The sequence below is a fragment of the Elephantulus edwardii genome, unplaced genomic scaffold (assembly GCF_000299155.1).
Source record: "Elephantulus edwardii isolate Elephantulus edwardi_28Jun2011 unplaced genomic scaffold, EleEdw1.0 scaffold00483, whole genome shotgun sequence".
Lineage (NCBI taxonomy): Eukaryota > Metazoa > Chordata > Mammalia > Macroscelidea > Macroscelididae > Elephantulus > Elephantulus edwardii.
The window spans coordinates 187,784-197,332 of NW_006400233.1; the positions used below are offsets into that span (position 1 = coordinate 187,784).

At 39.4% G+C, this 9,549-nt stretch overlaps 1 protein-coding gene across 1 annotated transcript in view; it reads left to right on the forward strand.

The window, feature by feature from the left end:
* Positions 1-9,549, forward strand: part of LOC102850028 (phosphatidylethanolamine N-methyltransferase-like) — a 110,849-nt gene that overhangs the window by 76,410 nt on the left and 24,890 nt on the right. The window contains exon 3 of the mRNA XM_006902980.1: positions 5,532-5,677. Within this exon, the coding sequence (XP_006903042.1) occupies positions 5,532-5,677 (146 nt within the window). The remainder of the gene's footprint in view (positions 1-5,531; positions 5,678-9,549) is intronic.

Consider the following 9,549-nt stretch of genomic DNA (forward strand, 5'->3'; position numbering starts at 1 on the left):
CTTCTCCTGGTTGTAGGTTTTCCAGGATACTGGGAAGACTGTTTATGTTGTGGATTAGGACTTCTAGTGTTGTTCCTAGCTTTTCTGTAATGAAGTTCTTTTTTAAATGAATAATACCTTCTAAATTATGTCTGAAACTTAAAAGGCTAGGTATTTCAGAATTCTCAAATTTTCTTTTTTTAGAAAGCTAATTCAGTTTATTTATCATAGTATGCTATCCCGTGTACTATATAACTAGTAGGGCCTGAGGTAGTAAACACCTCTTATAGTCAAAACATTTTATTTCTGCATCAAAATAAAATGAATATTCACACTAAATGGGTTAAGTAGATCCTATGTTCATTCAGGTTTATAAGCAAATTAGTTGTCACAAAGCTTAAGAAAAACCTTTACTGTCAAGGCTTTTGTATTTTGTATTTACAGATAGAGAAGTGTAGGCCTTTATAAATTTTGTATGACAAAACATGAAAGATTCTTTTAAAAATGACTCAGTTTTAGAAATGAAAAAAGGTAACATTTTCAAATATATTATAAATTAACAACTGTCTTCTCTGTTATTATTAAATGTATGTTTTAAATACATATATCATGTATATATATAGTATATGTATATATATCATGTATATATATACATAGCACACTTACTAACAAGACTGAGAAACCAAATGTTATTAAGGCACAGATACTTAATCCCTATTGTAGGAAAGAGATTATGCCAAATGTGCAGTAAAATGAAAATGGGATTGAGCCAAGTTCTTATGCCATAAAGAACACTTGTCGAGTGCAGCACAAGGAGATAGGGTTTATTCTCCAAGGAGTCCAGTTTTACTTGTGAACAGTCTTTTCCTCAAAAGCATAGGCAAACAGCTCTTAAAAAACATATATGATGAGGCTTTCTTTTCTATATAAACAACCATTTTGTGCTTTAGGAACCCCATAGTTAAAATAAGTAATATTTATGCAAGATCATAAAGTTTCATCTAAGTAGTTGTAGTTAATTAACAAGTTCCTTGATTTTTTTAATGAAACTCTGTTCAGAGGTTAAAATTATACAAAATCAAAAGATTATGCTTGTAAAAATCACAAGTCATTTCAGAAAGCAGCTATTTCTTCCATTGACGGGTGTCTGAAGAATAGTTTCATGGAATACAAACATCCAACATGTGCAGCCACAACTTCAGTTGGTTCAGGACAGTGAACAAGTGGCAAGTCATGCTGTTACCCAAATCCAGTTCAGGCAAAAATGAAGAATACTTCGATCTCAGCAACTGAAATTGACATTGAGTTTTTTTCCACAAAAGCATTCCACTTGACTTGGAGAGATAAAAGTGATCAGGTGACTTATGGAATATCCTCACAAAGATGCTAAAAGCATGGAAGGTAATGGAAGAAAAGGCTATCTATTATGCTGAGAGAGATGTCATTGTCTACCTGAGGATCAAATTCTGTATCTGTACACTGAAATCATAGAGCTGCCGCAGAGCCCCAGTGGAAGATGTTATCAAGACTTGATGAAATCTCTGGAGCAGCATGCCATTGATTTATATAAGTAGTTAAAGCACAGACCTTCAGATTACTCCTACAGCAATAACACAGAGATGGTGAAGATCATAGTACACACTGTGCAGAGTCAGGACCATGTGCTCAAGGGGATGTTGGGTCATCTGAATAAGTTGTTGGGCTATTAGCAGAAGATTATTGATTTACTTGCCAAGATGGAAGTGGCCTTCAAGTAATATCAAAGAAACTGACAATACTGTCATATTTATTCAGGCAAAGAGGCAGAAAGAAATATGGTATCTTCTTCAAATTACATGAGTTCTGCCTGGTCCAATGTAGGATTCAATCCAGGAAGTGCACCCCTCAGGCATCAACATGGTTTCTGCCAATTTTCACAGAGTTTGCACATTAGCACAAATGATAGAAGAAAATTTGAATTATCTTGCCATTTAAGCACTATTATTTGTGAAACAAAGGAGGAATGGGGCAGAAGTATGATGAGTCCAAATCATCTTTTGATTTCTAGACTGTTGCTACCATGGGTGTTGATTTGTGATCCAAGTATAATGAAGTAATTGGCAACTTAAATCTTTTCTCCATCTGTTATGCTTCCTATTGAGTCGGTGACAAGATTTTTCCCCCCTTCATGTTGAGATGCAACCCATTTTGGAGGCTGTAGTCTTTGAGCTTCTGTAGTAAGTGCTTCAGATTTTCTTCACTGAGCAAGCAAGGTTATGTCAATTGTATGCAGCAAGTTGTTAAGTCTTCCTCAAATACTGATGCCATGTTCTTTTTCATATAGTTCAGCTTCCCTAGTGATTTGCTTAGCTTACAAATTGAATAGGTATGGGGAAAGGATACAACCCTGACACCCACATTTTCTGATTTAAGCCATGCAATGTCCTCTTACTCTGTTTAGACAGCTGCTTCTTGATTTAGGTATAGTTTTTGTATAAGCCTAAGTAAGTGTTCTGGGATCCCCATTCTTCTCAATGTTAGCCATAATTTGTTGTGATCCTTATAGTCAAATGTCATAGCATAACCAGGAAACATAACTAAACATCTCTCCTTTCAGCCAAGATCCTCCTGACATCAGCAGTGATATCCTTTGTGCCATTGCCTCTTCTGAATCTAGCTTGAATTTCTAGCAGTTCACTGTGGTTGTTTCAGCTGTTTTTAAAATAATTTTTGGGGTTTTTTGGTTGCTTTTTAAGTAAAATTTTTATTTTATTTTATACTGATTTACAAAGTTTGTATACATTGGTTTTTTTACACCAGGTCTTTTCCATTTCCTTTACCCACTCCTCACTCCACCCATCAAATTGTGCATCGCTATGATTACTCCCTTGCCCACCCTGACCCCTCTGCTCCTACTCTCCCCACCTTGGATCCTCATACATGTTTTACTAATTATCTTTATACGATAAATAAATAAATTTATTAGTTATGTTTCTACAATAATGGTCTTATACAGTATTTGTCGTTATGAAGCTGAGTTAATTAATTTAGCATAATGCTCTCTAGTCTCTCCCAAGTTAGGTAGTGATTTTCAATATCATTGCTCCTGCCTGCTGCGTATTATTCCATCATGTGAATGTATCATAGTTACTCAGTCCATTCAAGGGCATTTCCTGTTTCCATGTTCTTAAGATGTCGAATAACACTGTTACGAACATTGGTGTACAAACCTCCATTTGTGCCTCAGTTCTAATTTCATTGGGTATATTCCAGTCAGTGGAATAGCTGGATCATATGGAATTTCTATGTTCAGCTTTTTGAGGAAATGCCAAACTGCCTTCCAGAGTGGTTGTACCATTTTACAATCCCACCAATAATGTATAAGAGTTCCTATCTCACTTGATTCTCTCCAGTGTGTATTACTTGCTGTCCTTGTTACTTGTTGTACTTGTTACTGGAGTGAGATGGTATCTCACTGTGATTTTGATATGCAATGATTTTGAGCATTTCTTCATGTGTTTGTTGGTCATCTGAATATCTTCCTCTGAGAAAATCCTTTCCATGTCTTTTGCCTATTTTGTAATTGTGTTATAGTCTTTTTCTTTTTTCTTAAACCTTTTAAATGAGACCCTTGTTTGAAATATTACCAAATGTTTTTTCCAAGTCAGTAGGTTTTCTTTTCACTCTGTTGTAAAATGTTTCTGATGTGTACAGAGATTAAATCTTTAGAAGGTCCCATTCATCAGTTTTATCCTCTCCAGATTGAGCATTTCTGGCTGTATTTGGTGGTCTCTTTATACCACAGACTAGGCTGTCTAAGCTTGATCCCAGTTTGTCTTGATGAGCTTTATGGTTTGGGGCTTTAATCCCAGTTCACAGAGGCATTTTTTTAAGCTCAGCATAAGGGGAAATTTTCCCAATATCTGATATTACCAATGGAATAAATGAGTGAGTTGTTGTTGCTATGTGACATCAAGTCACTTGCGACTCATAGTGACCCTATGTACAATAGTCCTGAAACGCACTCTATCTATCATGTGCCAACTTTATTGTCTCTGACACACCCATCCTCATTACTCCAATCACTGAATCAATCCATCTCATCAAGGGTCTTCCTCTCTTGCGCTGTCCCTCTACCATTCAAAGCATGATGTCCCTTTCAAGGATTGGTCCCTCCTTGCAACATGCCCAAAGTATGTCAGACAAGGCTTCAGACTCTTTGCCTTCAAGGAGCAACCTGGTTTCACCTTCCTCAGGATGAACCTCTTTGTTCTCCTGGCAGTTCATGGTATACTTGGTACTCTTCTCCAGCACCACAGCTCAAAGGCATCGGTTCTCTTGTTGTCATCCCTAGTCATAGTCCAGCTTTCTGAGGCAAAGCAAGTAATTAATGAACAAATAAAGTTAAAAGCCTTCTACTTAAAAGAGCTTGGCAAACAGATACTTAGCAATGTTGGGTAGATGGGAGATGTGGAAGGTAAAGTAAATGTGTAGACAGGTGGTTAGAAGTTGATGAATGAGAGGATGGGTGTGTGGAGAGGTGAATGGATGGATAGATTGATAAATGGAAGGATAAGTAAATGAGTGGATAATACATTGCATTGTCTGTAAAGTACCTAGTACAGAGTAAATGCTCATAAATAGATAGATGAGATAATTCCATGTGTGAGACAGTTATGGGGGAATAAGAATGTGTATGTTCATGGTACATGTTAACACTCATGCCAACCCCCATCCCTTCCACTCACAAAACACTCAGGGCCTCCCCATGACCAGTGCTACTACCTTGACAGGGCCCAGACACTGATCTTCTTCAGTCTTTAATCCATTAGAGAATTAGCCAGCCTTTCTAGGTGGGATGCTGAAGTACTAGGGCTCTGCTGCCTGTGGTCCATGTGTCATCTTTGTGGCTTTTATTGGCCTCTAACATACAAGTTGCAAAGTAGACAGGATCATAGTTTATAAACTGGCAACTCTTGGACTGAAGCTACCCACAGACAAGCAGATTTAAACTGTTATTAGTTAGTGGCCTGTTTTTTAAACTTATTGTATGTTACATATGAGTCAGGATTTCTGATTTCCCTTAGAAAAGCTAGAGAGCTCTGTTGGGATGGTCCATAGGGTGTTGTGCTGTTAATCAAAACACTGCATCTGGGGTGATTTGAATCCACCCCCATATGGAGAGAGATGATTAGTCTCTTCCTTCCTATTATGATTTATAGCCTTGGAAACCTAATGAACGGTTGCTGTGAGTCAGAACCAGTTGAACAGCAGTGAGTTTTTAAGATTTGGAAGATCTAAGAGTCATGCAGGTTTGGCTTCTGTCCCTTCAGTTCCTTCCATTGGCCTGGAGGGAGTGGTGCTGGTTGTAGGAGTGTGCTCTGGCAGCCTGAGGTTCTCTCAAGCCCACTTCTTTCAGGTTTGTCACTTGTGTGGCCAAGCAGGCATTTGAATTTGAGACTCTGGACTGGATACTTCTGAGGACCCTCCCAGACCAAGGTCAGGCCCATGAAGATAGGGCTGCAAGAGTGGACGGCCTCCCCCTTGTAATACGTTGTCTTCTACTTCTGCAGCTTTACACAGGCCATGCTAAGCCAACCCAAGATGGAGAGCCTCGATAATGCTCCAGCCTACTGTATAGGCCTCTCGTTCCTGGGAGTCGGTGTCATGTTTGTGCTCTCCAGCTTCTCCGCACTGGGCTTCACTGGAACCTTCCTAGGTAAGACTGGCTGGCCAGCTTCTCTGGGGCCACAGTCATGGTGTTTGGGGGGCTCCTGGTGGACTGGGCTCACAGTATGCTCATCTTGCTGGTCAGACCATGAGAGTGGGCTCGATGATCTTTAGTGTTCCAGCCAATACCAGGCTCTTGGGTTTACACCCCTCGTCTATTAAGCAGCTTATCACTTCAGAACACTCTTGGGGCATTCATTGCTCTGCACATAGGGAGAGGACTGAACCTCACAGCCCCCCATTTACTGTTTGGGCAGTTCCAGCCTGGTACTCTAATTATATGTCCAAGCTTGATTTAGAATTCCTTTAGCCTACCTTGCATTTTGGGCAGGGTCTGGTTATCACGATGGGTTGATTACAGGGAGGTTGAGGATGACAGAGGATAGGACATGATACAGATCTGTTTTTCATAGGATCACTATGGGTTATACTCAACTTGACAGCACCTAACAACAACCTGTGTATCTGGGGATTTTAGACTGGCCTCTCATTGCCAAATACTACCAGCCACTTTCCACTTTTAGGAGCCTATGTGGAGGAGTAGCTGTGAAGGGAGCCACAGAAGTGCAGGAGACCTTGAGGAATAGGGCAGAAGGGGCAATCCCTCTCCACAGAGGGATCCATGTGGGCTTTGGAAGTAGGTAAGCCTTGAAGTGAGTTCTGTGCCATCACTTCCTATAGCCCATTTCCTGCTTCCAGTGAAGAAAGTTCCATCTCATCTGCCCCAGCCTTCATTTTAGTGGACCTTTGTGATGGGGTGATGTAGTTCCCACTCAACTCTTCATCCTGCCCTAATTCCAGTCAGCTGCCCTACTTTCTGCCATTGATAAGATTCACTTGTCCTCAAGGAGCAGGAATAAATACCAGCTTTTCTGGGGAGAAGAGAGCCTGGGATTGCACCAGTGGCGTGGTGTCTGTTTGTTATTTTTTATATTAAAATATATTTGAGATGTCCTTATATTTTTATTTTAATGTTATATCTGAGAAGAATGGGAATCCCAGAACATTTGATTGTGCTAATGGAAAACCTATACTTGGACAAGAGGCAGTAATCAGAACAGAGTAAGGAAACACTACATAGTGCCAAATCAAGAAGGGGGTGCGTCAGGAATGTATTTTGTCTCCATACCTTTTCAATCTGTATGCAGAACAGATCTTCAGGATTGGTGGAAGAGTCATCAACAAGCTGCATTATGCAGATGACACAATCCTGCTTGCTGAAACTGAGGAGGACCTGTAGTGCTTGCTGCAGAAGGTCAAGGACTGCAGCCTTCAATATGTATTGATGCTCAACATCAAGAAAACAAAGATTGTCACCATTGGGCCAATTGGCAGCATCAGGATGGATGGTGAAGAGATTGAGATAGCAGTTTTAGTTTACTTGGCTCCACAGTCAACACTCTTGGTAACAGCAGCCAGGAAATCAAGAGACAAATTGCATTGGGAAAGTCAGCTGTGAGGGACCTCTCAGGAGTATGGAAGAGCAATGATGTCAGGCTGGAGACTAAGGTGCACTTGATCCAGGCTATAGTCTTCACAATTATGTGCTATGCATCGGAGAGTTGGACATTGACTAGGGATGATAGAAAGAGAATTGATGCCTTTGAGCTGTGGTGCTGTAGAAGTGTTGAATATACCATGGGCTGCTAGGAGAACAAACAGGTTTGTCCTGGAGAGGGTGAAGCCAGAATGCTCCTTGGAGTCAAGGATTCTGAAGCTTCGTCTGACATACTTTGGGCATGTTGCAAGGAGGGACATCATATTTGGGAGAGTGGAGGGATGGTGCAGGAGAGGAAGAACCTCAACGAGATGGATTGATTCTGTGATTGGGATGGTGGGAATGAGTGTGTTGGAGGCAGTGAGGTTGGCACAGGATAGAGCAGCATTTAGGGCTCTTGTACATAGGGTCGCTAAATGATTCGATGGCCATAACAACAACAACAACAACAACAACATAGCGTTTCTGTTTTTTCCTAAAAGGTGGTAAAAGTTTCAGACTATTCATATTCAAGTTACATTGCTAATAGCACAAGGAAGATGTGTTTTTGCCTTCATCATTGTTTGTTTTTAACTTTAGGTAGAAACATTTTTATTAACTATATAGAAATTTTAGGAGTGCTGGTGGTGTGGTATGTTACATGTTAAACCATCAACCTAAAGGTTAGTGATTCCAACTGCTCCACAGGAGAAAGATGGATAATATACTTATACCTGATATTTTCTCTTAAGAGTTGAGTCCTAATCATTATGAAATTTCCACCCTGTGTCTTTTGGCAATTATAAAGTTCAAATTTGTTTTGTGTGATACTAATAAAACCATCCAACATTCTTTAGATTACTAATTTATTTTCTTTTATTGTGAAATAAACACTCACTGGTTTTCCGTCATCATTCAGACATTTTTTTCTATTATTATTCATTTTAATGAAAGTTTACAGAGACTTTGGATTTCTATTCATTCACTGTTGCACTTTTCTCCTTGCCCACCCCTCCTCCCCAGTTCGCTCTTCTCTTTGAAAAGTAAAAGAAAAATTCTTTCATTGTTATACAATCACTCCCCCCAAGTCCACTCCACTATGCAGTCTTTGTTCTGTACTCATGTCATGACTTAATCATATATCCCTTTTAAACAGTTCTCTCCCTCATCTGTTTCAATGCAGTATACATAATTTATCCCATCTTTCTCGCTCTCCCCCCAACCCAGATATCAGTCCCGTTTTAGAACAGTGGCACACTATGCAATATTTGCCCTTTTGTGACTGAGTTATTTCACTCAGCATAATGTCCTCCAGGGTCACCCATTTTGTATAATATTTCATGAGTTCTTTGTTTTTCAAAGTAGCGTAGTAGACATTTTATATTATAACATTAATTAATTACATTGTCTGATCCACCCCTTAGGAAGTATTGCCTTCATTTCTTCCAACTTATTAAGTGTCTTTTAATAGTTTTTATTCCCCTCTCCCTCCTTTCCAATTCCTTTCTACCACCCCAGAATGATTTTTTTAAACCTTGCCTTAGCTTTCATGATAGTGATCTTATAAAATATTTCTCCTCTTATGACTGACTAATGTCAGAAAGTAGCATATGATCAAAACCAATAGTAAAGAAGGAAGAATTTCAGGGTGCACTAAAGACCTCAGGAATCAATGGGATACCAGCTAAGATTTGTCAACAAACAAATGTAGCCCTGGATGTGGTCACTAGTCTGTGTCAAGAAATTTGGAAGAGATCCATATTTGTTCCCATTCTTAAAAAAGTTTATCAGAGAGCTCTGGTGGCCTAGTGGCAAGAAGCTGCACTGCAATCCCAGAGGCATGCAGTTCAAATCCACCAGATTCTCAGCTAGAGAAGGAGGGCAATTTCCTCCTGTACCAGTCAGACCTGATATGGTACACACACTCAAAATAATAAAATTTTTAAAAAGTTTATCAACAGAATATAGAAATTATACTACAACCAGGAGAGAATAAGATGAAATAAAGATGAGTGAGACCATCTAAGAATCAAATCCCTCTGCATATCAGAAAGTTTCTCCAACAGGGTAAGAAGAAAATCCACAGACTGGAAAAAATTATTTGGCAGTGACCTACCTGATAAAGCACTTATATCTAACATCTATAGACTACTCCAGCATCTCAGTAAGAAAAGGTAAGAAACCGAAGATATGAATAGATACCTCACCAAAGAAATTCAGTGGCAAACAAACACATGAAGAAATGTTAAAAACTCCTAACTACTGTTGTTGTTGTTATGTGCCGTCGAGTCATAAGCGACTCATAGTGACCCTATGTACAACAGCCCTAAACCGTGCTCTATCCTGTGCCAATCTCATTGCCTCTGACAAACCCATCCCGAATA